The sequence below is a fragment of the Carassius auratus genome, chromosome 3 (assembly GCF_003368295.1).
Source record: "Carassius auratus strain Wakin chromosome 3, ASM336829v1, whole genome shotgun sequence".
In the NCBI taxonomy this organism is placed as follows: Eukaryota; Metazoa; Chordata; class Actinopteri; order Cypriniformes; family Cyprinidae; genus Carassius; species Carassius auratus.
In genome coordinates this window covers 22,165,509-22,186,091 of record NC_039245.1, presented here as the reverse complement: position 1 = coordinate 22,186,091, position 20,583 = coordinate 22,165,509, and the positions used below count along the sequence as shown (strand labels likewise).

Sequence of the window (20,583 nt, the reverse complement as noted above, 5' to 3'; positions counted from 1 at the left end):
TTCTGTCATAATTCACAGCTACATTTGAACGGCTGTCGATACAGGAAAAAAAAGAAAAACATTTTGCCACCAGATAGTGTAGTTATGACATCTACCAGCAGGGACTGATGAGGTACCAGCAAAACCTCAACTGTTACAGCCATTTAACTCTGAGAGTCAGAGAGAGAGGGGAAAATGTTTATGAAAAATATATATATATATTAGTATTTGTGGGGGGAAAAAAACGACTAAGAATCTGGGGGAAAATAATTAAATATGCCTAATAAAAATCAACATGTGCTCTGACCATTTTAATATACATTCATTTTGAAACATTTCTTAAATTGTAGCTGTAATTGTCTTCTCAGGTGTTTCTCCTCAAGTCTCTCTGATCATCAGTCCCAGCAGAACTCAACACTTCACATCTGTCTCTCTCTCTCTGAGCTGTGAGGACCAGAGTAACTCTGATAGATGGAGAGTGAGAAGATACACAGATAGTGGACAGTGGGAAGATTGTTCATCATCATTGTGGGGATCACAAACTGGATCTACATGTACAATCAGCTCCACCAACACATCAGACACTGGAGTGTACTGGTGTCAGTCTCAATCTGGAGAGAAATATCATCCTGTTAATATAACTGTACACTGTGAGTCTCTTTATGTATTTCTTTATTTCACTGTTTACACATCAATACATAAAGAAGTTCAATTACAGGACACATCAGTGGTCAGAAAACACTCAGTGGGCAGGCAGTACAAAAAATCTAGTTCCTTTTCAGGAACTCGAGCTGCGTCGAGCGCTTTGGGGAATGTCCCCGACGAGACCGACTCTCTGAATATCGTGTGCAATCTGTCCATCGGAAAAGGCGTGACGTCACGGGCGGGGTGACGTAGCGAACAGGAAGCTATAAAAGCACGTGCCGTGCAGCTGGCTTCAGCTTCGCGTCTGTCAGCAAGCGCTCTGTGTGTGCATTTCAAAAGTCTGTCCCGTTGGTCCTATTTATTGTCTGTCCATTAGCCATTAAAAAGATCGTTCAAACAGCTCAATATGCCTAAAGTCAAAGCAAAGACCAAATATATAAAGGGCGAATCCAAGCCACGTTATAGATTGTGTGTTCCTCCCTGCCCTCGCTACATTACGAGTGGGGATACACACAGTCTGTGCGTGGCTTGCCTGGGATCGAAGCACGCTGAGTCGGCTCTCGAGGGGGGCGACTGTCCGCATTGCGAGCGATTGCCAATGCGGACGCTTCGATCCCGGAGGGCTCTCTTCGAGGAGGGAGCCTTCACCAGCGTTCCTCGCGGTGCTGGCCCCGCTTCTGCCAAGGCAGAGTGGCTGCTGCACTCGTGGGGTTCGCAGGTGGATCTGTCAGAGGGAATGGAGACGGGCCAGTCCTTATCTCCTTCCTCATCTGCCAGATCTGGCGCCCAAACCCTGGGTTCGGAAGCACGCTCGTCGGTTTCTTCCCCCCAGGGTGAGGAATCTACTCTTCACCTCTCTTCCTCTGAAGTGTTTGATGTGGAGACAGTTGCTGGGGATTTGCCACCCCTGTCGCCCCAGTATGAGGAGCTTTTGGAGGTGGTTACACGGGCAGTAGATAAATTAAAAATCGAATGGCCTGCCGAAAAACATTCTGAGCCGCAGAAAAGCAAGCTAGATGAACACTTTCTGCGGCAGAGGCAACCACCTCCACGTCGGAGCCTACCATATTTTCCCGATCTCCACGATGAAATATCGAGATCGTGGAACCATCCATATTCGACCCGCCTCTTTGGCCCCGATTCACTATACTATGGCAACATGATGGGGCTGGGAGAGCAGGGTTATAGAGCGATGCAACAGGTCAAACAGACTTGCGGGCTATCTGTCGCCTGGCTCGGCATCGTCTCTAAAGGTTCCGACATTGCCCACTAAGCCTCCTCGAGTTACATCATCGCTAGTGGGCAAAGGTTATGTGGCAGCAGGTCAGGCTGGGGCTTGCCTTCATACTATGGCAGTCCTACAAGCTTATCAAGCTGACCTGCTGGGAGATATTGATGAGGGAGAGGGGATCAAGTCTGAAGATGTAGAAGAACTGAGAAAGACCGCTGATCTCTCCCTCCGCGCCACTAAAGAGACCGCTCGCGCAATTGGGTGGTCTATGGCAGCCTTAGTGGCCGCGGAGAGGCATTTGTGGCTGACCCTGTCAGAGATAAAAGAAAGAGGCAGTGTCTTTCTCCTAGACGCTTCAAGCCTCGGGCCTGTTTGGCGACAAAGTCAACACTGTCGTTGACAGGCAGATCCTTTTACTATTTGGCGCCTAAACTCTGGAATAACCTACCTAACATTGTTCGGGAGGCAGACACACTCTTGCAGTTTAAATCTAGATTAAAGACCCATCTCTTTAACCTGGCATACACATAACATACTAATATGCTTTTAATATCCAAATCCGTTAAAGGATTTATAGGCTGCATTAATTAGGTAAACCGGAACCGGAAACACTTCACATAACACCCTATGTACTTTCTACATCATTAGAAGAATGGCATCTACGCTAATATTTGTCTGTTTCTCTCTTGTTCTGAGGTCACCGTGGCCACCAGATCCAGTCTGTATCCAGATCAGAGGGTCACTGCAGTCACCCGGATCCAGTACGTATCCAGACATGATGGTGGATCAGCACCTAGAAAGGACCTCTACTGCCCTGAAAGACAGCGGAGACCAGGACAACTAGAGCCCCAGATACAGATCCAATGTAAAGACCTTGTCTCAGAGGACCACCAGGACAAGACCACAGGAAACAGATGATTCTTCTGCACAATCTGACTTAGCTGCAGTCTGGAATTGAACTACTGGTTTTGTCTGGTCAGAGGAGAACTGGTCCCCCAACTGAGCCTGGTTTCTCCCAAGGTTTTTTTCTCCATTCTGTGACCAATGGAGTTTCGGTTCCTTGCCGCTGCCGCCTCTGGCTTGCTTAGTTGGGGTCACTTCATCTACAGCGATATCATTGACTTGATTGCAAATAAATGCACAGACACTATTTAAACTGAACAGAGATGACATAACTGAATTAAATGTTGAACTGCCTTTAACTATCATTTTGCATTATTGAGACACTGTTTTCCAAATGAATGTTGTTCAGTGCTTTGACACAATGTATTTTGTTTAAAGCGCTATATAAATAAAGGTGATTGATTGATTGACAGGTTCCAGGAGGCACGAAAACAGGCGGCGGCATTCCAGAATTTCCTCCCTCGTCGCTCTCGTGGTGCATCTGGGCGGGAGATGACCACGCCACATACCGGCTCCTCATACCGGGAAGCGCAAAGACAGAGTGTCGCCGCTCGTGCTCCCCCACGACGGGACCGAGGGCCTCAGCGACGCTCTGAGTCGGGGGCTTCCAGGGCTAAGATCGATTTAAGATCTGTTATCGAAGCCCGGATGTCCTTGACAAAAAGATCCTGACATTAGGATCCAGAGGGTAGCCCCTACTGGGGTAGAGCGCGATCCACCTCATTATACGGTGCCCACCTCACCTCAGCGCCCTCAGGAGGTCAGTCTGCCAACCCTGCCAGAGTTTCAGGGCGCAGCGGCCTCCAGCGAGCGCTGCTCCCAGTTATTTCCGCCCGTGAGCGCAGCGGAGCTGGGATGCTCGCCGCCCCTTCGGGGGCCTTTTACACCAGAGGTCAGTCTCGAGAGACTGATTCCCTTAGTAGATTTTTAGCAGCGTGGAAACTACTGCCAAATGTATCTCATTGGGTCCTGCGTACAATAGAAAAAGGCTATTGCATTCAGTTCGGTCTTCCACCACCGAAGTTCAACGGAGTTACACCGACAGTAGTCAGCCCCCGGCAGGCTCTAGTTATGGAACAAGAAGTGAATACCCTATTAAGGAAGGAGGCCATCGAGGTGGTCCCTCCTCTAGACAGGAAATTTGGGTTTTACAGCCGGTATTTCATAGTTCCAAAGAAGGATGGGGGGTTGCGTCCGATCTTAGACTTACGTCACCTGAACCGCTCAGTTATGCCACTGAAGTTCAAAATGCTCACTGTCAAGCAGGTTGTAGCTCAAATCAGATCCGAGGACTGGTTTGTCACAATAGATCTCAAAGACGCATACTTCCACATATCCATCCTTCTACAACACAGGAAGTTTCTGAGGTTCGGTTTCGGGGGCAAAGCTTATCAATATCGAGTACTTCCCTTTGGCCTCGCACTCTCACCCCGCACATTCACGAAATGTGTAGATGCGGCTCTGGTATCCCTCCGTATGCAGGGCATCCGCATTCTAAATTATATCGATGATTGGTTGATCCTAGCTCAATCAGAGCAGATGGTGGTTCGACATTGAGATGTCGTTCTCGCACACATGGGGGAGCTGGGTTTGAGACTAAACGCCAAGAAGATTGTACTTTCTCCAGTTCAGAGAACCACCTCTCTAGGCGTAGAGTGGAATTCGACCACGATGCAGGCACGATTGTCTCCTGCTCGGATCGAGTCGATCCTCACATCAGTCGAGAGAGTCAAAGACAGCCAGTCACTCACTGTCAAACAATTCCAGAGATTGTTAGGGCTGATGGCAGCTGCGTCCAACGTGATATCTTTTGGCCTGCTGCACATGAGACCCCTACAGTGGTGGCTCAAGACCAAGGGCTTTTCCCCGAGGGGAAATCCACTTCGAGTTATCAAGGTCACGCTGCGATGCCTTCGTGCCTTAGACATGTGGAAGAAACCTTGGTTCTTGAATCAGGGCCCAGTGCTGGGAGCTCCTTGTCGCGGTATAATGCTAGCGACAGACGCGTCCCTCACCGGTTGGGGTGCGGTCATGAGTGGCCACCCTGCCCGCGGTCTGTGGAGTGGTCGCCATCTGACATGGCACATCAATTGCATAGAGATGCTAGCAGTCTATCGAGCATTGAAATATTTCCTCCCAGACCTGAGTGTGTTGGTGCGCACCGACAACACATCAGTGGTCTCTTATATCAATCACCAGGGGGGTCTGCGTTCACGCCCCTTGTACAAGCTGAAACACCAGATCCTTCTGTGGTCCCAGGGCAAACTCCTCTCGCTCAGAGTAGTGTATATTCCTGGGAGATTGAATGTGGGAGCAGACATACTGTCGAGGCAGTGGCCGAGGCCCGGGGAATGGAAACTTCACCCCGAGGTGGTGATTTGGTTGTGGTTCTAGAGGTTCTTTGTAAAGCTCCATTCGAGCCAATACAAGACATCTCAGACAGACATCTGACACTTAAAACTGCCCTGTTACTGGCAATCACCTCTCTAAAGAGAGTTGGAGATCTCAAGGCCCTTTCGGTGGCCCCTACCTATCTAGACTTTGCCCCTGGTATGGCCAAAGCATTCTTATACCATCGAGCGGGTTATGTTCCGAAGGTTCCCTCTGTTACACCACAACCTATCGTACTGCAGGCCTTTTGTCCTCCTCCTTTTCGGGAGCCAGACCAAGAGAAGCTAAATTGTATGTGCAAGCACTGGACGCATATGTCAACATAGCTGCCCTGTGGAGAAAATCCGACCAATTGCTTGTTTGCTACACTCCTACTAAAAAGGGTTCTCCTGCCACCAAGCAGACCCTTAGTGGTTGGATAGTCGAGGCTATTAACGTCTCCTATGAGTCCTCTGGTCTTCCCCCTCCTTTGGGGGCCAAGGCTCACTCTACGCAGAGTATGGCGGCCTCTAAGGCCTTCTCAGCAAGTGTGTCCCTCTTGGACATCTGCAACGCTGCGGTATGGTCCACGCCCTCTACATTTGTCAGATTCTACGATCTTGATATGCGAGCCACTCCGGGCTCTTCTGTTCTCTCGCCTTAGCTGTGCTCTTCGGATACACACTAGGCAGGGATTTGGAAGTCTGGCAGCGTGGGCACATCATTCCCCAAAGCACTCGACGCAGCTCGAGTTCCTGAAAAGGAACGCCTCAAGGTTACGTATGTAACCCTAGTTCCTTGAAGGAACGAGACGCTGTGTCGCAGAGCCATACTCCCGGCACCCCTGCCGGCGCTTGCTTCCCTACTCGAAGCTGAAGCCAGCTGCACGGCACGTGCTTTTATAGCTTCCTGGTCGCTACATCACCCTGCCCGTGACGTCACGCCTTTTTCCGATTGACAGATTGCACATGATATTCAGAGTCGGTCTCGTCAGGGACGTTCCCCAAAGCGCTCGACGCAGCGTCTCATTCCTTCAAGGAACTAGGGTTATATACGTAACCTTGAGGCGTTTTATCATACAACAGAAAACTTTTCTTTTTTTATTTTTTTGTTTACTTTTTTTCGTTGTCATATTTTTTCATATAATCTTACGATTTGCCAAAAGTTCATGTTCCCTCTGTTTCTGTAGCTGGTGTGATTCTGGAGAGTCCTGTTCATCCTGTGACTGAAGGAGATACTCTGACTCTACGCTGTTTATATCAACATTCAACTCCACCAAACCTCAGAGCTGATTTCTATAAAGATGGACCACTCATCCAGAGTCAAACTACAGAGATGATCATCTCTATTGTCTCAAAGTCACATGAGGGTTTCTACTACTGCAAACACTCAGAGAGAGGAGAGTCACCCAAGAGCTGGATCTCAGTCAGAGGTGAGAGTCAGTAGAGACTGTGAGCTGATTTATTTCTTCTTATGCTCTCGTTCAGATATAGTACATGATAAAGTGCTTGTGTGTCTGTTTTTCAGTGTCTCCTTCAGAATCTCAGGTCTCTGTCCTCCACACACTCAGTTCTGTTCTGGCAGTTTGTCCATATCTGCTAGTGACAGTCGTGCTGATTTTCAAATGCTGCAGGATGAGAGGTAAATGTCTGCCTGGTTATTACATTATATTCACTATATTCAGTTAAACACCAATTATATATATTGATGATTTTGTAGTTTGATTTTAAAAACACATCTCTGATATATCAATATACTGTACATTGATACATTGATGGTTTCCCATACATTGATTTATTTTTTGCAGCCTCTACAGTATCAAAACTGACCCTCACAAAAAGATTTTCCAAAAAGCTTTGACTTCGCTGAAGACTGCACGTTTCAGAGTTAAAGGGATAGTTAACTTTCAAATTAAATTTTGGTATGTTTTAGCTTACCTCAAGGGCATCCAAGATCTAGGTTTCTTTGTTTCCGCAGTAGTTTACATTTTTATATTTTTAGGTCAAACCGTTCTTGTCTGTGACTCATACAATGGAGGTCTTTGGTCACCACCTCAAAGAGCATGCACAGAGAAGTCCAAATTAAACAATTCCCCATCGTAAGTACACATTGATGACCTAAGACGCGAAACGAGTGGTTTGTGTGAGAAAACGAACAGTATTCATATCGTTTTTACCTCTTGTACACAACAACGTCCAACTGATCTGAGGGCGCGCGTGCTTCCTGGTGTGTGACGTGTGCGCGCTCTGGTTTAGTCTGCGCAAGCGCGGAAAGTGATCTCTCGCGCATGAACGTCACTCATTGTTTACTGTTTACCACACAATACGCCACCAATCTTCACTGTCTGAAATATAATGCAGTAATTGTAATTAATTAATTGGTTTATAATGCACCCTATAATCGTTGCGATTATAATAAAAATACAACATATTACTCACTCTATTGACAGCGTGCCATTGGGTCTCTCTGGCATTGGACGTCGCCTCCAGTTTATACGTGGCAAACTAAACACAACGTGTAAAACGCTGTGACTCAACAGCAGAGAAAACTCAGGATCTTCAGTCAGGCAGGTGTGTGTTCGAATACTGTCAATGTCCTCATCGTCGACTTGTAGTTTTGGCATTGCTATGTTCCATTCGTGACAACATATGCTCTCCACTTCTGTTGGTATCTCACAACACTTGCTACTAAACACCACCAATTTTGAAGAGATCTCTGTCTCTCTGAGGCTTGAAGACGGATCTGCTGCAGCGGATCGCTCCTGAGTACTTGATCTGTGTATTCTGGTTCAAATAAATGTGGTTGTGAAAAAAATTCAACGTTGTCTGTTGATACATTAAAATCATCTTCCATTGCGATTTCCTGTACGTCTAAATAGGTTTAGATCTTCACAGTGAAAGGTAACACTTCCAAAATCTAAGGTAACACTTTGTGTAAACAATGATTGACATACACGCGCGAGAGATCACTTCCGGCACTTTCCACGCTTGTGCAGACTAAGCCAGAGCACGCACACACGTCACACACCAGGAAGCACGCGCGCTCCCTCAGATCAGTTGGACGTGGTTGTGTACAAGAGGTAAAAATGATATAAATACTGTTAAGTTTTCTCATACAACCCACTCGTTTCGTGTCTTAGGTCATCAATGTGTACTTACGATGGGGAATTGTTTAATTTGAACTAATCTGTGCATGCTCTTTGAGGTGGTGACCATAGACCTGCGTTATTTGAGTCACAGACAAGAACGGTGTGACCTAAAAATATCAAAATAGAAACTACTGCGGAAACAAAGACACCTACATCTTGGATGCCCTTGATGTAAGCTAAAACATATACAATTTTAATTTGAAAGTGAACTATCCCTTTAAAACACAGCGTGGGTGTTTTAACAGATTATCTTCAGAAAAGTTTTGATGGCATTTTAATTTTATCTGATAAAGCAGTGTTTATGAGCGCAGCACTGCTTTGTTTACAGCCGTTACAGTGGAAACCAAGGGTTCTGCCACTCCAAAAGTGCCTCCTGCTGTCAGAGAATGAATGTGCATTTTCGATCAGCCTATCTTCAGCAACATGTGTTTTATTTGTTGCTCACTCTTTTTGCAGTCTTTAATAATAATCAGCAACATTATCATAACTATGTTATAGTTCAAGTAAAAAAAAAATAATAATAATAATAAGGTGAGTCTGAGAGTCTTAAATTTATTTGGTGGTAATTTCTCATTTCTTGTTTGTATGAAGGCTACAAAAAAGGGGGTGACCATTAATTTATTTGTACTATTTTTGTTTCTAAAATATTATAAAGTTTTATATCGAAGGGCGTTTCATAGACTTGGCAAATAATTATTTTTTTCTGAAGTTTTAACATACAGGCATCAGTTGTGGGCTTTCTTGGCAGTTTTTCTGAGGCTTTTTAAAAATATTGTCCTTATAGATATCTGAATTATGTCATATAGACTGTAATTAAGAAATATATCATGATATAAATTTAGCCCATATTGTCCAGCCCTAATAGGATACCTGTTCAAATAAAATGTTTGGTTGTTTTTGTGTGTATCTAACAGTTACATCTCTTAAAGAGGAAGAAACTGCAATCTGATATTAATCTGCTGTGATGGTGAGAAATCTTCAGCTTTATCCTGGAATCTCTCAGTATCTCATTCAGATATTTGGGCTAAGCTTTCTTACTTACTGTAAATGTCATGTTTTAGGAGTGATTTTTGGCATCTCACTGCTGTTAAAGTAAACATGAACCAGCATCGCAAAAAAATTATATTCAGGATATTCAGCGAGAAAACATGTAGAGCAGAACATACTTTTATCCATCAGGATTTAACTGGATTGTAAATATATGCTGTTATACATTGTTTTTCTTTCGAATAGCTAAGAAAATAAATAAGGTACATTTTGATTTCATAATGATTTTAAAAATAGACATGGATGTCAATCTACAACACCTCTTTGTTTGTTTTTATCAAATGTCTCTCTGTGGCCTGACAACACAGAGACTGAACTAAACTGTTTATTCATAAAGTTTTGGAAAGCTTATTTTACAGTACTGCTGTTTCAGTTGCTTTTCAATATTTGTTTATCATAGAAGTAAAAGTTAACTTTTTTTCTGCTTTAATGTCATAAGTAGGGGTGTGTGATATTGATAAAAAATACTTATATGTCTGTTTTGGGGATTTTGTTGATAACAATAATTATATATATATAATATAGAGAGAGAGAGAGAGACTCTCAAGGCATGTTTTTGTTTAGTTTTTCCAAAATGAGTGACTGTCACCTCACACATTGTTAAAACAATATATACAATATTATCATAGATGGTACATTTTGATTTATAAATGTAGCAGATGATTTTATCCAAAGTAACTTATAAATGAGGAATACAACAAGAGAGTAGTGCTGATCTGTAAGCAAGCATCAGTGTCTTGAAACGTGATACGGACAGCAACCAATAGCCAGTGAAGACAGACAAAGAGACAAGGTATCTTGGGCTCTTTTAGCCGCATTAAAACCAGTCATGCTGTTGCGTTCTGGATCTTTTGAAGAGGTCTGATTGCACATGCTGGAAGTTCAGCCAGAAGAGCACTGCAGAAGATGACAAGGGTCTGGATGAGGAGTTGTGCTGCATGTTCAGTTAGGAAGAGGCTGACCTTCCTGATGTTGTTCAGTGTAAACCTGTCTTTGTATTATGGTCTTTGAAGTTCAGATGGTCATCAAAGATCAACCCAAGATTTCTGGCAAATCTGGTTGGGTTTAATACTGGTGATTCTAGTTTAATTGGTTAAATTTTGCTGTATTGTTGGAGTTGCTACAGAAGACAAGAAGTTTTGTCTTCAGTAGTTTGAGTTGAGGGTCATGTTTTTCATCCAGGCTGTGTATCATCAGCATAGCAATGGTATATATTGCACAGTCCTTTAGAATATAAGACTCAGTATATCTATGTTACGTAGTCTCTGTGATGTTTGCCTACTTCACAAATGTATATTGTACAGTATATTCATCTATATTCTTAATTCCTAAGTTTCCTGATTTGTATCGCTGTAATTGCCTGTATGTTTTCTTTATTTCTTTCAGTCTTTTTTTGAACGGTTTGTTTCCTTTTTTTAAATAAAGAACAGTCCCTTTTAAAATATTCTGGAGCTGAATATTTGTTAAAATATTTGTGCAGTGTCAAAGTGAAAGCAAAAGGACCATGACCTCTTACTGCAGTCAGTCAGGTTTTACATGTCAATTATTAAATATTTTGGGGACTTTGGAGTCTGGGGCCAGCTGGACTGAAGAATCTGTGAAACCACTTCAATCCCATTGGCCCACATAGCCCGTGACATCACAGGCAGGTACTCAGAAATATGAAAGGACATCTGCCAAACATGTCACCAACTTGGTTGTCTGAAGGAGACGTCCTAGGCATGGCGAGGAGATGCAGCTCTCATTCCTTATTGGGGATGTTAGGGTTTTGGCAAGGGAGGAACTCAAGTGCAGACAGGATTCTCAACACAAAGGGTTTATTTACAAAAGGGGAAAACAAAACCCACGAGGGGGAAAACAAGGACTAGGGCTGATACAAGAATAACTAAACAGGACTGATTAGGCAAGATAAACAAAGACTCAAAACTAGAGAACACTAACTACAAATAAACACTCACGGTTATACAGGACACAATATCTCAAAGGGGTACCAGGGTATAAATCACAGGTGAGGAACAATCTCAGTGGAACACATAAGTAGAACAATGAACCAACAAAAGACAGAGCACACTAGGGGATCTAAATAGGGGAACTAATCAAGAGACAACAGGTGGCACAGATAAGGCAATCACGACAAGACAAGGATAACAAGGGGGGCGGGGCAAGGGAACGAGACAACACAAGCACATGGCCCAAAGACAAGGCCATGTGCTTATACACAAAACAGGGGTCTGTCATGATCCTGCCTCAAGACTAGGAAAAAAAAAAATCAAGGACACGAGGGCAGAACCATGACAGAACCCCTCCCTTAAGGAGCGGCTTCCAGACGCTCCTCAAGGGAACATCAAACACGGGACATGACTGACATGACAGACTGGGAGACAGACACAAACCAACAAGACATGACAAATAATAACAACGGCAAACATGAATACACAATGGCAGGGTTAGGGTGGCATATCAAAAAAAACAAACAGGGAAGGGGAGGAGGTGGGACCACAAAGTTCATGGGGAACAGACCAGGGTGGGTGGGTGGGGCAGGGTTCTTAGGAGGACGGGACGAAGGCTGACAACGAGGGGTTCGGGCAGGTCTGGGTGGTCTAGGGTGGGGAGTGGTCTCTGGACCATTCACAACAGAGGACATGACAGGAGCAGACACAGGACGCGGGGCAACATCAACAGGACACGGGGAGACAACATCTACTGGACACGGGGGAACATCAACAGGACCCATGACAACATCTACTGGGCACGGGGAGACGACATCTACTGGACACGGGGGAACATCAACAGGACCCATGACAACATCTACTGGACACGGGGGAACATCAACAGGACCCATGACAACATCTACTGGGCACAGGGGGGACAACATCTACTGGACACGGGGAGACAACAGGACACGGGGAGACAACAGGACACGGGGAGACGACAGGACACGGGGAGACGACAGGACACGGGGAGACGACAGGACACGGGGAGACGACAACAGCTGGACGCGGGGGGACAACAGCTGGACACTCGGGATTTCTGGGGACAGGGTCTGGGGACAAGACAGGACTGGCGGGGACTTCTAAGATCTGGACAAGACGAGACAAATAATCAGACAAGGCTTTGGCGGCTATAATAACCAGCATCTCCTTACGAGATGAGACAGACTGTATCAAAGTTTCTGCTGCTGAGTCGGCCGCGGCTCTCTCCTCCGCCCTCACGACAGCAGACTTGAAAACTGTTCTCTTATTCACTGGCTCGGGCACGCCAGCGCTCTCCGCTGCTGGCTCGGGCACGCCAGCGCTCACCGCTGCTGGCACGGGCACGCCAGCGCTCACCGCTGCTGGCACGGGCACGCCAGCGCTCACCGCTGCTGGCACGGGCACGCCAGCGCTCACCGCTGCTGGCACAGGCACGCCAGCGCTCACCGCTGCTGGAGGAGTCAGAGTCGCAGGACCGGAAGACCCCTTCGTCTTCCTCTTCCTCCTTGGCCGCGGTGCAGAGGTCACAGCTGGAACTGAGACGGGTTGGGGGAGTTTGGCCTCAGGCAGGGCAGACTCTGACGCCGACGACTCAGAAGCTGACTCCCACGACAATCGTCTCCCTCGCTTCCTGGGGAGACTGCTGGCTGTGGAAGGCGCCTCAGGACTCTGGGGGGAATCTGCCTGTTCCCCCAGTGTAGTGACGGCCAGGGGACGACCCTCTGGGATCACTGGCAGCTGGGTTGATGGTGGGGACCTCTGGGGGGAGGCCTGCGGCTCCTCCTGGGAGAACTTCTCCCACAGTCGGGCATAATTGTGAAGGATCCACTCACCCTCGGGAGAGTATGGGAGGGTGACCCCCTTCCTGTCGGTGGGGGATGACTTCCAGCATTGCTGGCGGAACTCCCACTGGTGTAGTGGGCTGGAGGACATCCTGTCTGCTGAGCTTCGTGGTCGGTTCATTCTGTTAGGGTTTTGGCAAGGGGGGAACTCAAGTGCAGACAGGATTCTCAACACAAAGGGTTTATTTACAAAAGGGGAAAACAAAACCCACGAAGGGGAAAACAAGGACTAGGGCTGATACAAGAATAACTAAACAGGACTGATTAGACAAGATAAACAAAGACTCAAAACTAGAGAACACTAACTACAAATAAACACTCACGGTTATACAGGACACAATATCTCAAAGGGGTACCAGGGTATAATCACAGGTGAGGAACAATCTCAGTGGAACACATAAGTAGAACAATGAACCGACAAAAGACAGAGCACACTAGGGGATCTAAATAGGGGAACTAATCAAGAGACAACAGGTGGCACAGATAAGGCAATCACGACAAGACAAGGATAACAAGGGGGGCGGGGCAAGGGAACGAGACAACACAAGCACATGGCCCAAAGACAAGGCCATGTGCTTATACACAAAACACGGGTCTGTCATGATCCTGCCTCAAGACTAGGAAAAAAATCAAGGACACGAGGGCAGAACCATGACAGGGGAACCATTGTTACATGCCTATTTTGAGACATACCCCTTCTAGGGAAGTATAACTTTTCATAAATAGCAAATAAATACTGTTCAATTTGATACAGAATGAGACAACATTTCAGGAAGTCTGTGTCTTTAACCATCTGTCATGATTTGGTCAGAATGGCACTCAGTCCACTTCCTCATGTGGTCTGTGACTATTATTTTCTCTCTATGTATTTTAGTGGATGATAATTGCTATTAAATTATGTAAATTATCAAGTTATTTAGTGTTCATACAGTAAAGCAGCACATTATTTTCTTTATTAATTGTTGTCATTGATCAGAAAAACCAAAACTCAAAGTGAGCATTGAACCTGATCAACATGTATTCAGAGGCGATACAGTCACTCTCAGATGTGACATTAGCACATATCAGTTCAAGTTAATTTGTGCATTTACATCTATTTGTGCATATATAAATTGTGAAAGTGAAAATGATGTGACATACAGCCAACTATGGTGACCCATACTCAGAATTCATGCTCTGCATTTAACCCATCCAAAGTGCACAAACACAGCAGTGAAAACACACAAACACACACACACACACACACACCATAAACACACTTGGAGCAGTGGGCAGTTTATGTTGTGGCACCAGCGAGAAGTTGGGGGTTCAGTGACTTGCTCAAGGGCACCTCAGTTGTGGTACTGAAGGTGGGAGAGAGAACTGTACATTCATTCCCCCCACCTAAAATTTTTCCCGGCCCGAGACTCGAACCCTTTGGATTATGAGTCCGAATCTCTAACCATTAGGCCATGACTTACCCTGTCCATATATAAGAGACTGTGTGTCTGACTGTGCATATATAAGAGAAAACAGTCATCCTGTTAATAACACTGTACACTGCGAGTCTGTTTTTCTGTATTTATTGCACTAAATAAGTGCAGTATGCATTAGTTACAGTTCAATGAATAAAATACTCAGACACTTAAATTTATGCTTAAGGTTAGGGGCAGGAGTGCTGGATTAGAAAAAATGTTTTTGTTCTTGTTTTTATTATTGTCACCACATTGTTAACATAGTTTTACTATTAATGTTTCCTCTGTTTTGTTTCTGGTGTGATTCTCCTTCTGGTGTAATGCTGTAACTTTTGTTCATACTGTAATAACAATTGAAATGTTCTTGTATCATTTACAACATGATTTTAAATGTTCAAATTTGTGTATCTCATCTTCATGATCTCAATCCTGTGATAACTGGAGTGACTGCAGGACTGACCATCACATTTGTGATCATTGTCTTCTCGGTCCTGCTGTTTCATCATCTGACTTAAAATTCAATGACACATCCATCACACATTTGCAGAGCTCTGTTTCTAAAGCTTGTGAGCCTTTTGCCATTTTTCAGCAGGTCATGATTGAGAGACCAATTTAAGAAAACTTTTACTTAAACACACAGAAAAATGCTGTGCAAGATAATCTATGAACAACAGCAATACTGATGTTTCTCATGCACGCGTTAAAAAAGGACCGGTTCAAATTAATGTGTTAAGGTTTTATTAGCATTGCTCATTCTGCAAGAAGCACTAATAAAATAAGATCTGAAACCACATGCAGTCTGTTGTCCCCAAACTGTATGGGGTTTATTTGGCATCATGGCACCATCAGCCAGAAATTCTTAGTAATGTGTCTAAAGCTGTTATTCTGTCCACAGTATTAGTTCCTCTTTCACTTCAGTCTCACACTTAAATATTTATGGTTGATCTAGGGTACATCTTTCTAAAAATATTTGGGGGACAAAAACAACATTTATACTGAACAAATGACTTACTGAGTTACTGACCTGCTGTTCATAAGACAAACCACAGTTTAAGATACACATTTTGCTTTATAAAATAATGAATAATGTTACATTACTTCACAACTCTCTACAAACACATTAAAAGTGTTTGTAAATACACTTTTAATTCAATAAATGTAATTTTTCCTTCAACAGATAACAAATATACTTTGATATCTTGTTGCACATGCAGTGTTGTTGTGTTTTATTTAAATTTTGTGATCGGCATTGCTGTGCTTTTGTTTTTCAGAGTTTACAGTACTTCACAAATTTCACTGCTTAGTTTACAACCATGACAATAAAAGATTCCTGACCTTTTTACACAGCTAAACAAACTTCTCTGAGCTGAAAATAAGAATTTCTGCAATAAAATAACTAAAAATAATTTTTCAGATATACTGTATGATGCGTTCATCAAGAGGAGCTGGATTAATAATCGCTAAATTAGTTTTGATGCCCATCTCTTGCCTTTGTGTATAAACTGTGTTCATATGTATAAATATATCATTGTCAAACTCAACACCATCAGTGTCAGAGGCCTGACAGAATAGAAATAGGCAGATGTGAGGTCTAGTTGTGGTTTGGTTTCTTGTATTTCATTTCAGTGGCACTAACCACTGAGTAAGGAGCAGTAGTTGATCACTTTATTTCAATAAATTTATAAATACAATACTTGTACTGAATTTATAAGTGTACTGTGTTAACCTAACTGAGACTTGTTATAGACCTTATATATCATTGCTCTTTTTGTTGTTTTTGATTGCTTCCACTGTCTTCATCTGTAAGTCGCTTTGAATAAAAGCGTCTGCTAAATGAATAAATGTAAATGTAAATGCAAAATTTTTAATAATTTTTATTCATGTGACAGACGGAGGTCAATATACAGCAAGTATTTTTTTCTCATAAAATTTATATAGAGAGAGAACAACAATATAACCTGATTCTTCTTTACAATCAAGTAAATGTGTCCATAAGGTAAAAACAGAACATTATAATCATTGTGAATTGTTGTTGTTGTACAGAAAAACCAAAAGCCAAAGTCAGCATTAAACCTACTCAACATGTATTCAGAGGAGAGAGCTGGTATAAAGATGATTCAAACAGTGTTTTCAGTGAACTACAGGAACACACATTCAGTCCTGTTACTGAGTCTGACACAGGTAAATACTCCTGTTATGGAGCAGAGAGAGGAGGATCACGAATATCAAACTTCAGTGATACAGTTACACTGACAGTATCAGGTGAGTTTGATTATATCTTTACATACACACACTCTTAACATGTTATTAATTAGTGATTAATGAATTTCTCTATTTCAGATACAGTTTTAAGTGTTTCTCCACAGAAGTGGTTGACTGAAGGAGATTCAGTGACTCTGATCTGTCAGGTTAACAACTCCTCTACAAACTGGACATTCAGCTGGTATGCGGTTTCATCAGGTAAGATATAATGTAAGATATAAGGTTTCATACCTTCCCGTCTGAATTAACTATTATTATTCAAGTCAGAAATATTACTCAGATTTAAAAATACTGAATCAATCTATATTGTACTATATTTTACCCCAAAATGTACTCAAGTAAATGTAACGAAGTATATGTAACTCGTTACTACCCAGCTCTACTTTTACTTTTACTTCACTACATTCCAAAGCATAAGATCGTCCTTTTTACTTCACTACATTTCAATAAAACATATAGTTTCTCGTTATAATATTTCACGTGCTCCAACAAGTAGAAACGGTGTCTGATTCAAGAGCGAACTGAGCCTTTCCAATGAACCTTTTACATCGGATCGCAAATCAAACCAAATGCGCGTCTGATGCTGTTAAAAGTACATTACTAATGCTAAAATGTAGGATTAATCACTGTAACTAAAAATTACATTTAGGTCAAAACTGTGAATTGTTTGTGAACTAAATCTGCTGTAAAGAGTGGTCTATTTAAGCCCACTGAAATGATTGAATGAAGACAGTGCAGACATCAATCAGTGTCTTTATGTAAAATATATTTACAAATAAAAACATTAAATTATTACAGATTTAATAATAATAGTAATAATAAAAAATAAAAAAACTCATGCATGTTCAAATTCCATGCTGCCATAATGTCAAGTTTTATTAAAATGCTCTGCATGCCCTATGGGACATCTGTTTTTATATTGTTTATCAACAACATTTTTACGTTGTTTGGATTAATTAGCCGAGTAGACAGCTATGAATGTTTATTCATAACCATACTGGAAATAAGTAAATATTGTTAGTTGATGATAACTGTCTAGCTAACAAGCTTGTTGGTGCTAAATCCAAATATTTAGATTCAACCTCCTAGATGGATTACATCTGGGAGAAAAAGAAAAGCTGTGATGTTCAGAACATGGTTACTACAATAATAATCTGAGTGGGAAGTGATTTGGCCAGAGGTGTTTTTACACCACAGACAAGGTTTGAGAAGGAAAAAATAATTATGAAAATATAATAATATTTTCATTCAAATGTTCTTCCTAACTTCAGGCCTTATTCTCATGTCATATATAACTGTGATGTTCTGTAAAAGAACAAACTTTAAAACACTTTGTTCTTCCTAGTAAAAATCAGATGGTCATCTCTGTTTTCTCTCAGCTACATCACAGTGTAAGCCTCACAGTGAACATTACTCTCATCAACATAGTCAATATCAATAACAAAAATATATCTTGACTCCATGTAGTGGTTATTTTGGGAAAATCTCAGATATTTTGTGCAGTAGGATTATAAAAATATCTGCAAATATAAAATTAAATTAAGTAGCCTTCATAAAATTTTAAAATCTATCTTTCGGTACATTTTTATTTAAGTACATAAAAAGTAGAGTACTTTTGTACTTTCAATCAAGCAAAATTGAAAAAGAAGTAGGCTACTGGAGTAAATTTTATTATACAAATCTGTACTTTTACTCAAGTACTTGATTTGTGTACTTTGTCCACCACTTGATTTCCTGTTACTGTCTAATGATCAACAACTTTCATCTTCTGGCAATTGCATTATTACTGTAGGCTGTTTACTCCTGCAATGCAATGTAGCAGTTTGCCACATGAATAAACAGCTGAATGTGTGATTGTGTTAAAATGTGACTCATCCAATCAGAATTTAGAGTTGAAACTTCAGTTTTGTAATAATCAATAAGGTTCAAGAAATCTATGATATATTGTGATTTACAAATATGTAAAATAAAAAAAATAAAAAATTATATTATATATATATATATATATATATATATATATATGTATATATATATATATATATATTCTGTCATAATTCACCACTAGCCTACATTTGAAAGGCTGTATATACAGAAAATAAGAAAAACATTTTGCCAACAGACAGTGTAGTTATGACATCTGCCAGCAGGGACTGATGAGGTACCAGCAAAACCTTGACTCTGTTACAGCCATTTAACTCTGAGAGTCAGAGAGAGAGTGGAAAATGTTTATGAAAAAATAAAATATTAGTATTTGTGGGGAAAAATACTAAGTACCTGAGGGAAAATAATTAAATATGCCTAATTAATACAATATGGGCTCTGACCACTTTAATATACATTTATTTTGAAACATTTCTTAAATTGTACTGAAGCTGTAATTGTCTTCTCAGGTGTTTCTCCTCGAGTCTCTCTGATCATCAGTCCCAACCGAACTCAACACTTCACATCTGTCTCTCTCTCTCTGAGCTGTGAGGACCAGAGTAACTCTGATAGATGGAGAGTGAGAAGATACACAGATAGTGAACAGCTGGAAGATTGTTCATCATCAGTGTGGGGATCAGAAACAGGATCTACATGTACAATCAGCTCCACCAACACATCAGACACTGGAGTGTACTGGTGTCAGTCTCAATCTGGAGAGAAATATCATCCTGTTAATATAACAGTACACTGTGAGTTTGTTCATTAATTTCTTTATTTCACTGTTAACACATCAATACATTCAGCAGTTCAATTAAACAAGTGCAGGACACATAAGTGGTCAGAAAACACTTATAAAAAAAAAAACACAGAAAATTATAATAAAACGTTTTATTTATTTTTTTACTTTTTTTGTAATATTTTTCCTGTAGTCTTATGGGTTTTTTTTTTTTTCAAAAGCTTATGTTTCCTCTGTTTCTGTAGCTGGTGTGACTCTGGAGAGTCCTGTTCATCCTGTGACTGAAGGAGATACTCTGACTCTACGCTGTTTATATCAACATTCAACTCCAACAAACCTCAGAGCTGATTTCTATAAAGATGGATCACTCATCCAGAATCAAACTACAGAAATGATCATCTCTACTGTCTCAAAGTCACATGAGGGTTTCTACTACTGCAAACACTCAGAGAGAGGAGAGTCACCCAAGAGCTGGATCTCAGTCAGAGGTGAGATCGAGAAACTGTTCGCCTGTTAAGTCTGACGTCACGTAGCAGCACTTCCGTATCCAAGTGCTCTATCAGTTACCAAAAGAAATCAACAAAAAGTGCTAATATAAACCCACAATGTGATAGAATACTAGCAAAAAAGTTATAATCTTAACCTTTAACTCCATTCCGAAGTCCCAGATAGCCAGACAATGAAAATATAAATATAAAAAAAATATATACAAATAATTTGTGTTTGGGACACTGTGAGCACAGAGACTGTAGTGTATACCGTAAGTTTGAAAGCGTTTATCTTAAATTATTAATATGAATAAACAGTGCTCATAAACGGCTGCTGAGGTCGTATTCTCAAATGAAGCGAATTGAGGCTTGGACCCTAAACAGCACTTCTAACGTCATCATTTAACAACCAAATAAAGACTATTGAAATATAATAGTGAAAAAAAATGTACTACGGGCTTTATGTACTTCTCAGAAATATACTTAAAATGACACTTAAGTATACTTGACTTATACTTACAAAGTCTAAATATAGTTGAACCATACTTGTGCTCCTAGAATCCATGTTTCCATTATAATAAGG

The 20,583-nt window shown here is 41.9% G+C and overlaps 1 protein-coding gene across 2 annotated transcripts in view; it reads left to right on the top strand.

Annotated features, from left to right (window-relative positions):
• Positions 1–20,583, top strand: part of LOC113051022 (Fc receptor-like protein 5) — a 53,391-nt gene that overhangs the window by 4,420 nt on the left and 28,388 nt on the right. Inside the window, exons 7-11 of one of the 2 annotated variants that reach the window (XM_026214614.1) lie at positions 348–629; positions 6,318–6,560; positions 6,656–6,769; positions 9,191–9,243; positions 9,338–10,747. In XM_026214614.1, coding sequence (XP_026070399.1) covers positions 348–629; positions 6,318–6,560; positions 6,656–6,769; positions 9,191–9,225 — 674 coding nt within the window. In that variant the 3' untranslated portion in view covers positions 9,226–9,243; positions 9,338–10,747. Of the gene's footprint in view, positions 1–347; positions 630–6,317; positions 6,561–6,655; positions 6,770–9,190; positions 9,244–9,337; positions 10,748–20,583 lie in introns of those variants that run through there. The other variant, XM_026214622.1, reaches the window with a different exon arrangement.